Here is a 19,798-nt window from a genome sequence, read left to right as displayed (position 1 = left end):
TTCCACTGCCTTTCTGCTGGACCCGAGCCTCAACCCACTGTTCACTCATCCCAGTGATGTTCATCAACCTCTTTACAAAGGTTGGGGTATTGACAGCTCTAGAATAAATCTTATCAACTTGAAACCTCGGACAACGAAGCAAAGTTGTATATTCCTCGACAGTAGGTGCTAGATCCACCCTTCCGAAAGTAAAACAACTGTAGGCGAAATTCCAAAATTGAGCCATGGCGCGGAACAAATACCTATCTACCTTAACATCGAGGAGATAAGGAATATCACCATAATTACAGTAGAGTAACTGCTTCATCTCATCATCCCAGTGACTCCATAATTCTTTCAACTCCTGAAGATCGTTCTGAACCACACTAATGCGAGTAAAGTCCCATAACTCTGACGTGCACTCCTTTGTCAAACTGTCACCTTTCTCTAACTGTGCATTCTCTGACCATCTTTGGACAAACGCGTTGTCTTTCACTTTATCAAGGAATTCGTTCTTCATGGCAAAACTTTCTATTAGTAACCGAACCGTATATCGACACCTCCTTTTATGATGAAAATGATATGCAAACTCTATTAAAGAAAGAACTAAAAGCACAAGTCAGAATCATGCGTAAGAATATAAATCAAAGCAATCAAGAAATTATCAAACGCCTATTCAGGAAACCACTAGGGCTAGGTGTAATTCTACCTAACAGGTTCCTACAGCTCACTATATGTGGTTTAGTTCTAGAGTAAAGGTACCTGAACCAGCAGATTCCTCGAGCTTTGCCCATTATAGGTTCATATGGATCAAGTTCGGTTCAGGGGAATACATTTCCTTATGCCCGTGCGGAGGTGAAAACCTCACGAAGACATAAGTACAGATGTATTCCGGAAGCGATCCCCTAGCCCATGCGGAGGTGAAAACCTCACGAAAACATAGTTTCTCACTCCCACTTAAAAGGTGCGACCACAACGGTCATGCAAAATGATGCAAGAATATATCGAAAGACTCGACAAATAAAGTAAAACCCACATGATAAAAACTGACAAAAACATAGAAAATACAATGAGAGGATCGTAGATTTAAAAACCAAATTTCCAATTTTTGACAATAAGATAGAAAACAATCAATTTACAGCTCGACTCTCTGAACTCCCCAGTGGAGTCGCCAAGCTGTCGAAACCGTTTTTTTGAAAATGGGAATCGACTTTTGAAAACGAAAATTGGGAGTCGCCACCAATCATTTCCAAGGTGAGATTGGGCCACCTTAAAATCGATCGTTTTAATAAAACATTTGGGCCTATTAAAACAATAATTCTTTTTGGTCTGCTAAGTTTGAGAAAATGGGCTCGGGAGTCGGTTACGTACGAGGAAGGATTAGCACCCTCGACACGCCCAAAATTGGTACTTGATTGATTATCTAGTGTCTTAATGTCGAAAATTAAAGATTTGGACAGAGTTCAAAACGCGATCCTTCTTTTATTGGCTTTTAAAACATTTAGGTAAGTCAAATGTGTATTAAAGACCATCTCACCTCAAGGTAAAACATTACATCCAGTACGTTAGGACACAACATTTTTGACCCTCAATTGTGAGCTTGCCTTTAAAACGTGCGTTTTAGCCTTAAGAGGATACTCGAATATTCAAAACAAACAAAGAAAGCGAAACCCAGTACGTTAGGGCTCGATTCTTCGAATTCTTTAAATAACGAACATTGCCTTTATTTTGAAAATTTCAAATGAAATGTAATAAGTAAATTAAATGTATTTTATAAAAAAAATAGCTTGATAACATAAGGAATAAAACGCGTGGCAATAACATCTCATGAATAATGTAAAATAATAGGAAATGCATAAGAAACCAATTTTAAAAGAAGTTTCAAATAAATCACCCAAATAAAATATAACAAGTTTTTAAAATAAAATAAAATAAAATAAATAATAGGAAAAATAAAATTTGGAAATATAACTATATAAACTATAAGAAAATTTTAAATAGGTAATAAATATAAAATTTTAAAAAAATAAATAGGGAAAAATAAAAGAAAGAATATATCATATAGTAATGTACAAATGAATTTTAAAATAAATATTACAAAGTAAATAATTTGAATGAAAGCTTGAGCTGTATCAAAATAAAAATAAAGGAAAAAATAATACATATGCATAAAAGATTAAAATAAATAATATGAAAATGTGGAGGTATTTAAAACAAACAAAATATACAATCAAAATAGGATCCCCAAAGAAACCAATTATACATGAATCAAAAAGGGGGATACGTATAATAAATTTAAGAGGAAAATATATATATATAATAAATATAAAGAGAACATTTATATAGAATAATATGAAAGCAATAATCTATTTGACACAGAGCTAATTTTATCATAAATTATATATGTATAATAACACATAAGAGCTATTTAAATGTAAAATCATACAAAATTTTAAAATAAAAAAAAACCTCCATCGAAACAAAAACAAAATCTAGAGGATAGTTTTAAACAAATTGAATTGTTAAAACAAAATCAAGGACTTGAACTAGATACGCACAAACAAGAAGGAACCAAAAATGCAAATTCCCCAAGTCCCAAAGCGCTTCACCTAGACGTGGACTAAACTGGAATAACACGCAAATTCTAGGAATAAATTTAAATAATCAAAGAAAGCATAAATAGGGCCCAATTGACCACTGGCACAAAGGGGGGGCTCAACGCATAAATTTCCCATCTTGAATCAAAGTGTGTGGGTCTAGCACCAAACGGTGCTTTTCATTTGCCAATTAAAAGACAAAAGCCATTGAATGGCATTTCTTCAGCAAAACCCCACCCTTCATTTGCTCTGCCATTTTTAGAAAAAGAAAATAACACCCCCCACCTAAATCTCTACTAGGATTTCAACCCGAAGCGCCGCAAATGGAGGGTCATCGGCACTTCCATGCCATCGCCTCTAGTGCCGATCCACGGCGAACCCAGGTAAGCTTCGTTACTTCTGATTTTTATTTTAAAAAAACAAATTGCAAAGTAAAGAAAAAACAAAAAGGGAAAAATGCAAAACGAGAAAGAATCAAAAAACAACCTTATGAGTTTTTGATCTCTTTTATTGCTATCACTTGCTTATGTGTATTCTCTGCTGTAGTCTGTGAAAAAAATCGAAAGGAAAAAAAAATCCCCAAAAAGAACCCCCCATTACAGTGTTTTCAATGGCTTTTTATAGCCTAGAAATAAAATGAAAATCTTCTACTGTTGTTTGCCCTTGCAGATATCTCGGAGGCGTGGGAGCGTGGCATGAAGTAGAGCACGATTCGGAAGCTTGGCGCGCGTCGTACTCTGCTTGGACTCGAAGCTTGCGGCGCCGATTTCCTTCTGCTGCTAGGGTGTTGGGTTGGCTCTATGTTTTGTGTATTGGGCTGAGAGGTGTGGGTTAGGTTTTGGGTAATCTGTTGGGCTTTGGGTTTGTTTTAAATTTGGTCCTACAAATACTAAAAACTATTTTTCTTTTCAGTGATTTTTTATAAGCTAATTGAATGGAAATGTTTTATTAATGAATGAATTTATAATGCTATAATTTAATTTTAATCAGTATTTAATAATAATAAGTCTAATTAAGTGATAATAACCATAACGTTAATAAAATAAAATAATTAAATTTATTTTACATTTTAAATTAATAATTTATTATTGAAAAAATGCCAAACCTATGTATTGGTTTTATATTCAAGGTTGATAATAGAAATGATATTAATAAAATAATTATAGTTATTGTTAGACCCAAAAATATCAAGTGAGGAGTGAATTGTGATTTTCAAAAACTTCTACAAACTTTTTTAAATTGAAAGGAGAATGAAGAAAAACTTGAACACTTTGATTTATAGTGGTTTGGCCCAAATTATTTACCTCTAACCTTAATATACCTCAACTAAAGAATTTTCCAATTCACTATAAAAATAAAAAGTATAACCTTTACAATCATTATTTTTTCAAAGGCTTGAATAGAACATTCCCTAACTTTTGTGGCTTAACAAGAATTCTCTAGTTTTGCCAGAGGCTCAATTAGTAACCTCTTAATCCACTAAAGATTTTCTATCCTAAAATCTTAAATACAATCTTTAATATAAAGAGAAAATTGAACAAACAAATAATCAACCTCTAATTCGTGTGTGCTTACAAGTAAAAGCTCTAAATTCAATAAAATGAAAATGATAAAAGATTTAACAATAAACTCTTAAAGAATATATACAAGAGAAAATAGTTGAATAAAATTTGATGGTTTGAAGCTAGTGGAATGAAAAACAGTCGTTAAGCTACGTATCGATAATTTAGAATAATGTATATGTACCTTAAGAAAAATCTTTGTACCTACCCCTTCTAGAAATCTGTCCACCATGAATTATACTCAAATGATATAAGAGGGTAATAAGACTTAAAACATACAACTTTTGGGAATTAGTAGATTTAGCCATCCATTTTGATTGAGAATTTGAAGAAAATGGATGGGTAGGTCCAAGACGATTTAGAAATCTTTAATGCCCAATTATGGTAGGTAGCCACATTAACTATAAACACATGTAGGAGGAAAATGGGCACATGGAATTCTTGGTATGCACTGTCATATGTTGTATATATAACAATTTTTTATTGAATTTGGTGTGTTGTTTTGGGTCCTTATGTTTCTCAACCTCTCTAATTTTGGAAAATTGAAATTATAATTTGATAACTTTGGATACAATATAACAATGTAACATGGATTATTAATGATTCAATAGATATGTAAATATTAATATTGGAATATCTTAATTCCACATTTAGATTAAAAATATCATCACATATTCCTTTTTTCAATTCTTAATTTTTATTTTATTACATTTTTAATATATTTAGTATTATTTTTACATGTGTTTAGTAATAAACTAAGGAGAATTTTCGTTTATTTCGAAAATATCTTATTTTATAAAAATTTTATTCATTTTTAATTTCAAATTTAAATTTATATCAAGCAATTTCCCTAAAATCATGCCTAATTACCTATAAAAAGTCACTTCCGATTTAAAAAACTCACATGCATAAGTCTGCATAAAAAATATATATTCTATGAATATATGCAATGAAACATATTAATGATATTGAAAAATGGGATAATTGCAAGTTTTTATCCCAATATTTTAATAAAATTGTTAATACGAAACTTATACTTTTTGTCTTGTCTTTTGATACTCCATCCTATTAAAATGTGTTATAATTTAATAGGTCTCGTTGGATGAGCGATACGTGATATTGTTGTTCAAAATAAAGAGGCAGGGGACAGCGATTTGAGAAAAAAGGATTTCTTTTCATTCTTATAAAAGTTTTGTTTTTGCTCACATGGCATTATTTACAGGGAAAATTTTAATTGATGAAATCAAGGGATTTGAAAATAATTATACCAAATATATTTTAAATGCAGAATAAAAACACTAATAAGCCTTTAAAGTGTTTGTTCGGAAACCATTTAATATTAATCAATATCATAATTAAAACTAAAAATACCTATCTATTTAGTCATCCGAGTTTATTTGCGTTCATATTTTGGTCACTCATTTTAAAAAATTGTTATTTTAGCCACTCTACCATTAAATGCCTTTGGTCACCAAACGAAATGTTGATGTGATAGTCTTTTGATTGATATAATAACAAATTTAGCCCTTAACACTTTGCATATTTTGTCAACTTAGTCCTAATTCTAAGAAAATTCTAAGAAAATTCAACAAATTTAATCATCAATGTTTACACATTTTATCAATTTTGTCTAAATTCTAAAATTTAAAAAATTATAATTTTAAAACTTGAAAATATATATTATTTATTATATAAAGACATAAAATATAAAATATTAAAAAAATAATTACATTATAACTTTTAAATCATCTTTGGCCATTAAAAATTAGGCCTATAAGATTGTAACACTCGTTAAAATAATGTAAATATATTTTAATTTTTTTGATAATGTAAAAAATAATTACATTATAACTTTTTATATTTTATGTCTTTTTATAAAATAAATAATACAAATTTTCAAGTTTTAAAATTATAATTTTTTATTTTAGAATTTTGACGAAAATTGACAAATTGTAAACATTGAGAGTTAAATTTGTTGAATCTTTTATAATTAGGACCAATTTCACAGAACGTGCAAAGTGTTAAAGGGTTAAATTTATTAGTATACCAATCAAAAAACTATCACGTCAACATTCTATACGGTGACCAAAGACATTAAACAGTAGAATAATTAAAATTTTATCTTATAAAAGAATAAATATTATTTTAGAATTGTAACACCCCAAACCCGGCCCAGACGTTATGGCCGAATCTGACGTGCCACATTGGAGTTGAAAACCCACGTTCCGTTTTAGTGTTTTAAAACCATACATTTTATTGAGTTAACAAAGTGTATGGAAGTCGGGCACCGGTAGATATCCGAGATGAGGAGGTGAGCTATGAAGGTCGCTTAAGTACCAAGCTCTTTAATTGGATCCAATCCTAGACATGCCCACAACCATAGCCACACTTTGTTATATCGAGTTTAAATTTGTTTAAGTGGGCGTCTTTGATAAATCGATTAATCGTGGTGTTGAGATATTTTGAAAATAAGTATCATTTTGAAAACACGTCCTAAGTCTAGCCCATTTGAATAATTATTAACCAATTTTAAAGTTATTAAAATTAAAATAATTAGAAAAGAAATAAAAGGAAAGTTAAAATTGGCCTTATTACAACCCAAAATAAATAATAATTAAAGGAAATTAAATGAAAACCAACACTTATTTAAAAGCCCAAAGATGATCACCGTGGCCACTCTGAATCCTCTCCTACCAAGTCCCCACATCAAGGCTCACCGCAAGGTTAAGGAAAGGGGGGTGAGTTTGGAAACTCAGTGTGCAACAAGCCCTTTCGAGCCCAAAATAATAACGGCTGTTGGGTCTAAGCCCAAATCCAATCTCAATCATGCATTTGGGCAGTAGCCCTTTTCATATTTCATATTTCATATCTTGGGTCAAGCCTTTTCATATTTCATATTCTTGGGCGAAGCCTTTTCATATTTCATATTCTTGGGCGAAGCCTTTATCAGAAATCAGTATGGCCCTTAGGCCCATTTCAATGTCACATATAACTTCAATGAAAGAATGCAACCCATTTTGGGAGACTACTCAACCCACCATCTGCTACTCTCCACCGTACCAACCAACACACCATGTGGGGATTAACTCGACCCACCCCGCCAAACTCTCCCTTTGGCGGATAGTTGCTTTATCATATAACCGAGGCCTAGCCTCTTTTAATAACTGGGGCAAAAGCCCTTTCAATAATCAGGGCATAAGCCCTTTTATAAGCGGGGCATAAGCCCTTTTGATAAGCAGGGCATAAGCCCTTTTCACTTCCTCCATCCATATAAAACCCAACCCAATGCATTTATGATTACCTCATGTGCATATCATATATATCATGTGCATATCATACATTTCATGTGCATATCATACATACCATATTTATCAAAATCCCATGTATTAAAATCATACATAAACTCTGGGGGTATAATGGTCATTTTTACCTAGGGGCAAACGGTCATTTTATGGTATAAGGGTAATCTCATAATTTTACCAAAATTAGGGTTTCCATGTTCATTAACGATTACTAACAATCCATGGGTGCAAACATGATTACGGCCCATTTTAGCGAAATCAAGTTATTGGGCCTAAAACCCTAATGGGCCCTACTTAGCCAATTTCGTCATCTAGGCCCATTTAGCCTATATTCCATAACGGTTTTAACGGTCTTATCATGCCATATAACAGATTTCCGTTTTCTACCAATTTTACCCAAATGGGCCCGAAAGCCCAATGGGCCCCACTTGACCCCTCGAGGCCCAACTTACCAAGAACGCCAAAATCACATTCTTACCATTTCCATCGTTCTCGATCACCGTCTCATCGATTCTAACTAACTAGTGAGCGTTAAACTTGCTCACAAGTCCTCGAAATGCCAGAATTTCGGCATTTCGGCTTTTCGGCATTTTATCGCTTTAAGCTATAAAAGGGTTCGTTACACACCTGATTTGCGATATTCCTTGACGAGATATCCTATGAGATTTCTCCTATAATCAATTGTTAAATAGATTAGCTCGCAATAATTGAACCAAATTAAGAACTTTCCAATATTAACACTTACACATTCGGCCAACATCCATAATGGCCTTAGGCATCTTACCTTTGTCACGATTGATGACTAGGCCTAGCTACTCCGGCGATCTAAGCTACTCCAAATCGACACTACACCTTGCAGCTCCTTCAATAAATAAACCAAAAATATTAAAAGAAGACCCCATAGAGTCTATGCCCATATTCGGCCATCTCCCTAAACTTGGAGTTTCGGCTTTTGACCAAAGCTAAACTAGGAATTGTTTAGAGTTTGAACACTTACCACAGTCTTTCTCCTCTTGAATCCGGATGCCTAAAAGGTAAGGGAAGCGAACGCCAACTATTGAGAAGGAAGAAAAAGGTTGCTGGTCACAAAGAATCGGCACCCCCTATCTTCACTGATTCGGCTTTTTGTGGCATTTCGGCAAAAATAGAGATAAAGGAAAACAATGGTGAATGAAAGGAAATAGTGGGCTGATTTGAAAGAAAGAAAAAGGAAAAAAATTGAGTAGAAGGGAGGTAGATTCGGCTGGAAAAGAAAGAGAGAAAAAGCTACACACCAAAGAACAAAATCGGCACAACTAAGACCCTAATGCCAAAATTACTAACCTAATACCCTCTGCTGAAAATCCCTCTCCAAACTCCCTTATTCGGCCAACTCTATCTCCATATCACATCCCTAAAATCTCTCCCTTATCCCTCCTTAATTTATGCATTTGACTTGATCCAACTCTCTCCTCTTACGAATCCACTCGGGTTCCAACACTTACCCTTCCTGCACAAAAATAAATACTCCTATTTGCCAACACAGGAATCGATCCTGTGTCTTCCCCAACACTTACACGCCACCTTTAAAGCTCCCTAGTGGCGTCACTTAGCCACTTTGCGAGAGGATCTTTTTATGATACACTTTACCCACAACTTAATATAAGGGCACCTAGCCAGAACCCCTAACTCCTAAGTCCAAAATTTAAAAATTCCACCAGGTTTTGGCCAACTCATGGGCCTTCCATAAGCCTATTTACATACCCAAATTATGAATTCCATCATCACCTACCAAATTTTAGAAACTTACTTAAAATATCAAGAATCGCGAAAAACCCGAAAATCAGGATGTTACAACTTTACCCTCCTTAAAGAAATTTCGGCCTCGAAATTTACCTGGTCCAAACAGTTGAGGGTACTGCTGACGCATTGCCTCTTCGGTCTCCCAAGTAGCTTCTTCCTTGCCATGGTTCCTCCAAAATACCTTCACCAACGGGACTGACCTCCTTCTCAACACCTTGACATCACGATCAAGTATTTGCACAGGTTCCTCTTCAAAGGTCAAATCCGATTGTACCTCAATTTACTCGCAGCGCACGATATGAGTTGGGTCGAACGATATTGCCTTAGCATGGACACATGGAAGACATCGTGAATACGATCCAGCTCGAGGTAACTCTAGGTGATAAGCCACCGCCCTATCCGCAATGATTGGTGAAGGCCCAATAAACCGTGGGCTCAACTTACCCTTCTTACCAAATCTCAATATCTTCTTCCAAGGCGAAACTTTCAAAAAGACCATATCTCCTACCGCATATTCAATATCCTTACGCTTCAGATCGGCATAAGACTTTTGTCGATCCGCCGCCTCTTTTAACCTCTTCCTGATTACCTTAATCTTGTCTTCAGTATCTGCCACCAACTCTAGTCCAAGTATTTGCCTTTCCCCCAATTCTGCCCAACAAGTAGGCGAGCGACACCTTCGCCCATATAGTGCCTCATATGGAGCTATCTGAATACTTGCTTGATAACTGTTGTTATACGCGAACTCCGCTAAGGGCAAATGGTCCTCCCAGCTGCCTTTAAACTCAATAGCACAACCCCTCAACATATCCTCTAAAATTTAAATAACCTTCTCTGACTGCCCATTCGACTGAGGGTGAAAAGCCGTACTGAAATCCAATCGCGTTCCCAATGCCTCATGCAACTTCTGCCAAAACCGAGATGTAAACCTTGGGTCTCGGTCTAAAATTATCGATACTGGTACACCATGCAACCGTACTATTTCCGCCATATACAATCTGGCCAACTTCTGAAGTGAGTAATCGGTTCGGACAGGTATGAAATGAGCAGATTTTGTGAGTCTATCCACAATCCATAGTTACCCTTCTTACAAGGGCAACCCACTTACAAAGTCCATAGTTACCCTTTCCCACTTCCAAAGTGGTATCTTTACCGGCTGTAACAATCCCGAAGGTAGTTGATGCTCGGCCTTCACTTGTTGACATGTCAAATATCTCCCAACAAATTCGGTCACTTCTCGCTTAAGCCCAGGCCACCAATATTGCTCTCGCAAGTCTCGATACAACTTACTCCCTCCTGGATGCATAGCACAAGGTCCATTATGTGCCTCTTTCAAAATCATCAATCTTAAATCGGAGTTCTTAAGCATACAAATTCTCCCTCAAAAACAAAGAATTCCCTCACTATTCAACCCAAAGTCAGGATTCTCCCCCTTCCTAACTTGCCGAAACCGAGCAACCAACGACTCGTCCTCCAACTGTTGCTTCTTAATCTGTTCTACCCAAGTCGGTCTCACACTTAACTCGCCAACAAACTCCGTCGGCATACAAACTTAGGCGAGCAAACATCGCCTTTAATTCCGCCACGCCCTTCGACTTAACGCATCACCACGATATTCGCCTTACAGGTGGTACTCAATCGAACAGTCATAGTCCTTTAACAACTCTATCCACCTTCGCTGCCTAAGATTCAGCTCCTTTTGAGTCAGCAAGTACTTAAGACTCTTGTGATCCGTATAGATGATGCATTTCTCTCCATACAGGTAATGCCTCCATATCTTAAGTGCAAAGATTACCGCTGCCAATTCCAAGTCATGCGTAGGGTAGTTCACCTCATGTGGCTTAAGCTGTCGTGAAGCATAAGCGACCACTTTACCCTCTTGCATCAACACGCAGCCCAAACTTACATGTGACGCATCACGCATGCATAAAAATCCTTACCGGACTACGGTTGAATCAAAGCTGGCGCTTAGTCAAAACCTTCTTCAACTTTTCAAAAGCCTCTTCTCGCTTATCTGTCCAAACAAAAGGTGCTCCCTTCCTTATAAGTTTAGATTAAGGTCTTGCCATCACGAAAAATCCTTCCACGAATCTCCAATAATAACCTGCCAACCCCAGAAAACTTTGAATTTCAGTTACCGACTTCGGTGGCTTCCATTCCAAAATGGCTTCAATCTTTCGAGGGTCCACCTTGATCCCTTCAGCAGACACAACATGCCCTAAGAAGGTAACTTCCTTCACTAAAACTCGCACTTACTAAACTTTGCATAAAGTTGCTTCTCCTTAACACTTGCAAAGACTACACAAAGATGCTCATCATGCTTCTCTTCCGTTTCCGAATACACCAAGATATCATCAATAAAACGACTACGAACCGATCCAAGTATGGTTGGAATACCCGATTCATCAAATCCATGAATGCCGCGGTGCATTAGTCAACCCAAATGGCATTACCGAAACTCGTAATGTCTCGTATCGAGTCTGAACATTTGTCTTATAAATATCCCCTCTTTAACTCTTAATTGATGATATCCCGTGAAGGTCGATCTTAGAAAACACCGAGGCTCCTTTTAATTGGTCGAACGGATCATCGATTCTTGGTAACGGATACTTATTCTTGATAGTCGACTTATTCAACTGCCGATAGTCAATACACATTCGCATAGTCCCATCTTTCTTCTTTACTGAACAATCTGGGTGCACCCACGGAGAAACACTTGGTCTTATAAACCTCTATCCAGCAGACTCTTGAATCGAGCTTTCAATTCTACCAACTCCTTTGGTGCCATCCGACAAGGCGCAATGGACACAGGAGCTGTTCCAGGTAGTAAGTCGATTCCAAACTCGACTTCTCTGTTCGGGGGTAATCTAGGAAGTTCATTTGGGAATACATCCTGAAATTTCCTAATAGTCCTAACCGACTCCACCGTTATCTCCTCAAGTCCCGTTTGACTTACAAACGCCAAGTACGCCTCACAACCTTTCCGGATCAACTTCTCGGCTCTTAACGCTGAAACAACATTGGATAAATAATCCCTTCGTTCCCCTATGACCATTATCTCCTCATCTTTGACAGTTCTTAGTTCCATCCTCTTTGCAGCACAATCCAACGTCGCCTTGTGCTTAGTTAACCAATCCATTCCCGAATAAGATCAAAATCCGAAATGGCGGCTCCATCAAATCTCCTTGAAGATTTTATCTGTGTCACTAATCTGATGCGCCTAAAAATTTTATCTACCTTAACCGAATGTCCCAATGGACTTATTATCGATACCCCACTCACGGTCTTCTCGGAAGCACATCCAAAGTCCCAGATACATCACAAGCAACATACGAGTGGGTGGAACCCACATCAATCAAAGCGATGTAAGGCATGCTATGAATGAAGAACGTGCCGTTATAACATCGGGGCGTCACCCTCCTCACGATGTCGTGCGGCATAAACCAACGCCGGTTGTCGAGCTTGACATGTCCAAGACCTCTGCCAGTGCCCCACGTCCTCGTCCATTACCATTGCCACCTCTACCTTGCCCCGACCCTCGTGGTGGTGGTCCTCCTCGCCGTGGTTGGACATCCCTTTGCTCTGCCGCTAGCTCTGAGCTGTCCACCGAGGACACTCTCGAACTTATGCTCCTTTGACCCACATCGAAAACATGCTCCAGATTCGTTTCGGCCTCCCCATATGCACCCTACCACAGTCCACCGCAAGCTGCGGTCTATAAGTATTTAATGGAACCGCTCGAACCGATTCCTCCATCCTTGCTCTTTTAACACTTGATTCGTGGCACTCGAGGTGCAAAATCCTCTTGAATCTGGGTCGATCCTTCTCACGATTACGCCGCTCACTCGGCTTCACCTCCTCGGCTATCTTAGCCTTTTCTACCAATGCAAAGAAAACCACGCTCCTCCGTGGAGCTATCAATATCCTAAGCTCATCGCGGAGACCATCCTCGAAGCGGATCTGCGCTCATATTCGATTGCCACTATACCACTAGCATATCGACTCGGCCTCAAAATTCGCCTCATACTGCTACGGTCTTATCACCTTGAGTCGATTCAAGAATTCCTTCGACGAGCATCCACATAGCTTGCTCCAACATACCTCCCTTTAAAGCGGTTTTGAACAATTCCCGGTTACTTGCTCAATTGGGGTACTCTCCCTACGGTGATCCACCATCGGTATGCCTCGTCACGTAGCGGCGACACGACTCCTTTCACTTTTGCTCCACCGAGCGATCTAGGTCGTCCCATGATCCGCTTCTGCCTCCACCAATATTACGCCACATTCGGGCCACTCCAGATACACCCTAAATACCTGCTGCTCGTTGGCGGAGTCGCTCCGATATAGACCCCTATTCACCGTCCCATACTAGCTCCACCACTCTTTCTAAAACCCTTAACATGGCTTGGGATAAAGCGTCATCCCCATGACCGATCATAAGACCAGATCTCCGTTGCTTGCGGCACGGTGGCTCCTCGGTGGCCTATGCCCCGAGGATGAAGATTCACTTGCACCCTTCAACGACCACGTCCGCGGCCTCGTCCACGAGCTCCTCTAGTACTCATATCGAATTATCGATTCTGAATTTTATGAAATTAGTATAACGTTCCATTGTTATTAAGAAAATGTCTTATGTAGATATAGCAGTTCAAGGATTTTTCAGATCATCGTAGCCTAGCTACGGTCTCATTCCTACTGCTTACTGACTCTACCCTAGCTAAAGTCTCATAGTAGGGTCTCAAAGACTATTCATAATATCATATCAATATCATATATTGTAAGGAAAATATACTTACAGACTTGGTGCCGGGATTCGATGCGCCACTTCTTTCTCCAATCCATTTAAAACTCAAAAGCCATATTTTTGCTTATAGAGGGTAGAAATTTAAAATTTTGATTTGAAAGCACCCTTATTTTGAAACTCTTGTTTAAAACATAAAAACTTGTACCATTTTAACAAATATACTCATAAAATATCTTTAAAATGAACTTTTCAAAACCATCTCCAAAAATACCCTTCTTAGGCCTAAGTTTTGAAAAAATTTTTGGACCCGATCCACAATCAATTGTTGCAACCTAGGCTCGATACCACTAAATGTAACACCCCAAACCCGGCCCAGACGTTATGGCGAATCGGCGTGCCACATTGGAGTTGAAAACCCACGTTCCGTTTTAGTGTTTTAAAACCATACATTTTATTGAGTTAACAAAGTGTATGGAAAATGGGCACCGGTAGATATCCGAGAGAGGGAGGAGGTGAGCCATGAAGGCTGCTTAAGTACCAAGCTCTTTAATTGGATCCAATCCTAGACATGCCCACAACCATAGCCACACTTTGTTATATCGAGTTTAAATTTGTTTAAGTGGGCGTCTTTGATAAATCGATTAATCGTGGTGTTGAGATATTTTGAAAACAAGTATCATTTTGAAAACACGTCCTAAGTCTAGCCCATTTGAATAATTATTAACCAATTTTTAAAGTTATTAAAATTAAAATAATTCGAAAAGAAATAAAAGGAAAGTTAAAATTGGCCTTATTACAACCCAAAATAAATAATAATTAAAGGAAATTAAATGAAAACCAACACTTATTTAAAAGCCCAAAGATGATCACCGTGGCCACTCTGAATCCTCTCCTACCAAGTCCCTACATCAAGGTTCACTGCAAGGTTAAGGAAAGGGGGTGAGTTTGGAAACTCGATGTGCAACAAGCCCTTTCAAAGCCCAAAATAATAACGGCTGTTGGGTCTAAGCCCAAATCAATCTCAATCATGCCTTTGGTAGTAGACCTTTTCATATTTCATATTTCATATCTTGGTCGAAGCCTTTTCATATTTCATATTCTTGGGCGAAGCCTTTTCATATTTCATATTCTTGGGCGAAGCCTTTCTCAGTAAGCAGTATGGCCCTTAGGCCCATTTCAATGTCACATATAATTTCAATGAAAGAATGCAACCCATTTGGGAGACTACTCAACCCACCATCCGCTACTCTCCACCGTACCAACCAACACACCATGTGAGGATTAACTCGACCCACCCCGCCAAACTCTCCACCGGCAAAGATAGTGCTTTATCATATAACCGGAGGCCTAGCCTCTTTTAATAATCAGGGCAAAAGCCCTTTCAATAAGCAGGGCATAAGCCCATTTATAAGCTGGGCATAAGCCCTTTTGGTAGCAGGGCATAAGCCCTTTTCACTTCCTCCATCCATATAAAAACCCAACCCAATGCATTTATGATTACCTCATGTGCATATCATACATTTCATGTGCATATCATACATACCATATTTATCAAAATCCCATGCATTAAAATCATACATAAACTCTGGGGTATAATGGTCATTTTACCTAGGGCAAAACAGTCATTTTCATGGTATAAGGGTAATCTCATAATTTTACCAAAATTAGGGTTTCCATGTTCATTAACGATTACTAACATCCATGGGTGCAAACAGTGATTCGGCCCATTTTAGCGAAATCGAGTTATTGGGCCTAAAACCCTAATGGGCCCTACTTAGCCAATTTCGTCATCTAGGCCCATTTAGCCTATATTCCATAACGGTTTTAACAGTCTTATCATGCCATATAACAGATTTCGTTTTCTACCAATTTTACCCAAATGGGCCCAAAAGCCCAATGGGCCCCACTTGACCCTCGAGGCCCAACTTACCAAGAACGCCAAAAATCACATTCTTACCGTTTCCATCGTTCTCGATCAACGTCTCATCGATTCTAACTAACTAGTGAGCGTTAAACTTGCTCACAAGTCCTCGAAATGCCGAATTTGGCATTTGACTTTTCGCATTTTATCGCTTTAAGCTATAAAAGGGTTCGTTACACACGATTTGCGATATTCCTTGACGAGATCTCCTATGCGATTTCTCCTATAATCAATTGTTAAATAGATTAGCTCGCAATAATTGAACCAAATTAAGAACTTTCCAATATTAACACTTACACATTCGGCCACCATCCATAATGGCCTTAGGCACCTTACCTTTGTCGCGATTGATGACTAGGCCTAGCTACTCCGTGATCAAGCTACTCCAAATCGACACTACACCTTGCTGCTCCTTCAATAAATAAACCAAAAATATTAAAAGAAGACCCCATAGAGTCTATGCCCATATTCGGCCATCTCCTTAAACTTGGAGTTTCGGCTTTTGACCAAAGCTACACTAGGAATTGTTTAGAGTTTGAACACTTACCACAGTCTTTCTCCTCTTGAATCCGGATGCCTAAAAGGTAAGGGAATCGAACGCCAACTATTGAGAAGGAAGAAAAGGTTGCTGGTCACAAAGAATCGGCACCCCTATCTTCATTGATTCGACTTTTTAAGCACTTGGCAAAAATAGAGATAAAGGAAAACAATGGTGAATGAAAGGAAATAGTGGGCTGATTTGAAAGAAAGAAAAGGAAGAAAATTGAGTAGAAGGGAGGTAGATTAATTTGGAAAAGAAAGAGAGAAAAGCTACACACCAAAGAACAAAATCGGCACAACTAAGACCCTAATGCCGAAATTACTAACCTAATACCCTCTGCGAAAATCCCTCTCCAAACTCCCTTATTCGCCAACTCTATCTCCATATCACATCCCTAAAATCTCTCCCTTATCCCTCCTTAATTTATGCATTTGACTTGATCCAACTCTCTCTCTTCGTAATCCACTCAGTTCCAACACTTACCCTTCCTGCACAAAAATAAATACTCCTATTTGCCAACACAGGAATCGATCCTGTGTCTTCCCCAACACTTACACGCCACCTTTAAAGCTCCCTAGTGGCGTCACTTAGCCACTTTGCGGAGGATCTTTTGTGATACACTTTACCCACAACTTAATATAAGGGCACCTAGCGAACCCCTAACTCCTAAGTCCAAAATTTAAAAATTCCACCGGTTTTGGCCAACTCATGGGCCTTCCATAAGCCCATTTACATACCCAAATTATGAATTCCATCATCACCTACCAAATTTTAGAAATTTACTTAAAATATCAAGAATCGCGAAAAACCGAAAATCGAGGATGTTACAAGAATATTTATATTTTTATATTTTGATAAATTTTTAAAAATAAATACTCATAATAAGAATGATAAAATTTAAATCAAAGCTATTAGAATTTTTACTATCGCAACTTTTTCATTTAAATTAAAACCATATTTTTATATTAATATTCTATAAATTTATTAAATAATTTTTAATCTAGATTGTGTCAAAATTTTCTCTCATGGTGACGTCAAGTCTTTACTATTTTAGGATCAAATTTGTTGAGATCTCAAAAAAAAGAAAAAAGAAAAAAAAAGGACACAACCTCGTCGAATACTTATTTTTCTATTTACAAAATTTAAAAACTAAAATTTTATTTAAAAATTACCAAATTTTTTATCACTCAAAATCCTAGCGAAATTAACTAAAGGCGGATTCTCGTTAGGACTTAAGAATTTTAAAATTTTATTTCGTTTTAGTCATTTACGTTATAGTTTTGTTACGAAGTGATTATTCTACTGTTAAGTTTCGTTACCTCCCTAATGGTGATCCTGCATGGCAATCTAAATGAGTTTTAAATGCCAACTTAGATGTCCTACGTGGTAGTATAAATTAAAACCCAAGTTGGCATTTAAAACCTATTTGCATTGCCACGTAGGACTGCTATTAGGGATGTAACGGAGTTTAACGTAAAATGACCATTTCGTAACAAAAGGATAAGGTAAATTACTAAAATATAAATTGAGGTAAATAAAAGTGACTATTTTTATAATTTACCCAAATTTTAATTAAATCTTTAAAAAATTTTAAAAAATTAATTGAAGTCTTGAAATCTATTTATAAATTTTCATAAAATCTCAATTTTTGAAAATTGTCACTAAAATCATAAAAAAAAATATCTTAACCCTGGTGCCCGGCAGTGAATTTAACATTCCTTTTTTGTTGTTGCTTTTTCTTTTACAACGCCAGGACTCATATTTGCCGTAAATACTAAAAACTCCATTATTCGAGACTAGACCATAATTGTTTTTTCTTCTTTAGAGGAACAAAAATTGTGGAGCAAAACCCGCATTGAATGCCACGCGATGTGGTGTTGTGAGCCATTGTCTCTGCCACAACTGAGCTGACTTTAGCATTGCCTGCTCCCTGCTCACTCTTCCTTGAGTTAATGCTCTTGCTGTCACCTTTTAACTCTTTGGCATGGAAGTAATTGGAACTTTTATGTTTTTGAAGGCTACCCTTTTACACCTTTCAGGTCAGCATCCTCTCTCTCACTCCTTCTTTTCTATATATGCAAACCAGGACCAACTAATCCTTTACCTTAGACCCTAGTCTTAAAAGTTTCCAAGGAGAAAATAATAATAATAATAATAATAACAATAAAGAAATGGGGAGACCACCTTGTTGTGACAAAGCTGGTTTGAAGAAAGGTCCATGGACTCCTGAAGAAGACATCATCTTGGTATCTTATATTCAACAACATGGTCCTGGGAATTGGAGGGCTGTTCCTACAAATACAGGTTATTGGCTTAAACTGATTTTCCATTTTTCAGCTACATTCAAAATTTTGTAGTATTGAAATTCTTAATCTTTTTTTGTTTCTGGTTTCCTGATTTCCAGCGTTGCATAGATGTAGCAAGAGTTGCAGGCTTAGATGGACTAATTACTTAAGGCCTGGGATTAAGAGGGGAAACTTTACAGATCATGAAGAGAAATTGATAATCCACCTTCAAGCTCTTTTAGGCAACAGGTATAATCTAAGAACTCATATTATGTAAACTTTTATCTGTGGAGTTTTATGAATAAGTGGGGTATTCAAATTGTGCAGATGGGCTGCAATAGCTTCTTACCTTCCTCAGAGAACTGACAATGACATTAAAAACTATTGGAACACTCACTTGAAAAAGAAGCTGAAGACGATCAATGGCAGTGAAAGTTATTCTAGAGAAGGGTTTTCATCAGAAAAACACCAAATTTCAAGAGGCCAATGGGAGAGAAAGTTGCAGACTGATATCCAAATGGCTAAACAGGCTTTAGCTGATGCATTGTCACCAGAGAAATCAAGTGGTTTAGCTTCAAAACCAAGAGGATATGCATCAAGCACTGAGAATATAGCTAAGTTATTGAAGAAATGGATGAGAAATCCACCAAAACCTGTTTCAAGTGATAATATGGGAGGGATTGGGACTCCATGGAAGGAACACAAAAGCAGCAACAGCATTGAAATGTCTGAGGTTTTTGAGTCATTGGAAGTGTTTGAATCATTTGATTCTTCAAATTCTGATTTCTCACAATCTTTGTCACCTGATCAAGCAAGCCTTTTCCAAGATGAAAGTAAACCAGATGTGAATGAACTAGGGCAACTCACATTGCTTGAGAAATGGCTTTTTGACGATGGTGCAAGTCAAGGGAAAGATGACCAGCTTAGTGATATCAAACTAGATGGAAATGCTATTTTTTTCTAAAAATGAAATGGGGGAATTGTTTTACAGACTTTTTTTGGTGGATTCTTTTGGTCTTAGCTTATTTTTTTTTGCTATAGATCTTGTTCAATGAAGATATCTTGCATTTTAATTATGAGATGAA

The 19,798-nt window shown here is 37.2% G+C and overlaps 1 protein-coding gene and 1 long non-coding RNA gene across 2 annotated transcripts; both read left to right on the top strand.

The window, feature by feature from the left end:
* Positions 1–2,743: 2,743 nt before the first annotated feature.
* On the top strand, positions 2,744–3,536 carry LOC108456392 (uncharacterized). The gene is made up of 2 exons (XR_001866902.2): positions 2,744–2,959; positions 3,246–3,536. It is a non-coding gene; the product is annotated as an uncharacterized LOC108456392 (long non-coding RNA).
* Positions 3,537–18,203: 14,667 nt separating this feature from the next.
* LOC108455920 (myb-related protein 306-like) lies at positions 18,204–19,798 on the top strand. The gene is made up of 3 exons (XM_017754497.2): positions 18,204–18,732; positions 18,833–18,962; positions 19,041–19,798. Exons 1-3 carry the CDS (start codon positions 18,600–18,602, stop codon positions 19,675–19,677), a joined length of 900 nt encoding a protein of 299 aa, XP_017609986.1. The 5' UTR covers positions 18,204–18,599; the 3' UTR covers positions 19,678–19,798.

The sequence above is a fragment of the Gossypium arboreum genome, chromosome 9 (assembly GCF_025698485.1).
Source record: "Gossypium arboreum isolate Shixiya-1 chromosome 9, ASM2569848v2, whole genome shotgun sequence".
In the NCBI taxonomy this organism is placed as follows: domain Eukaryota; kingdom Viridiplantae; phylum Streptophyta; class Magnoliopsida; order Malvales; family Malvaceae; genus Gossypium; species Gossypium arboreum.
This window is presented reverse-complemented; position numbering and strand designations above follow the sequence as displayed.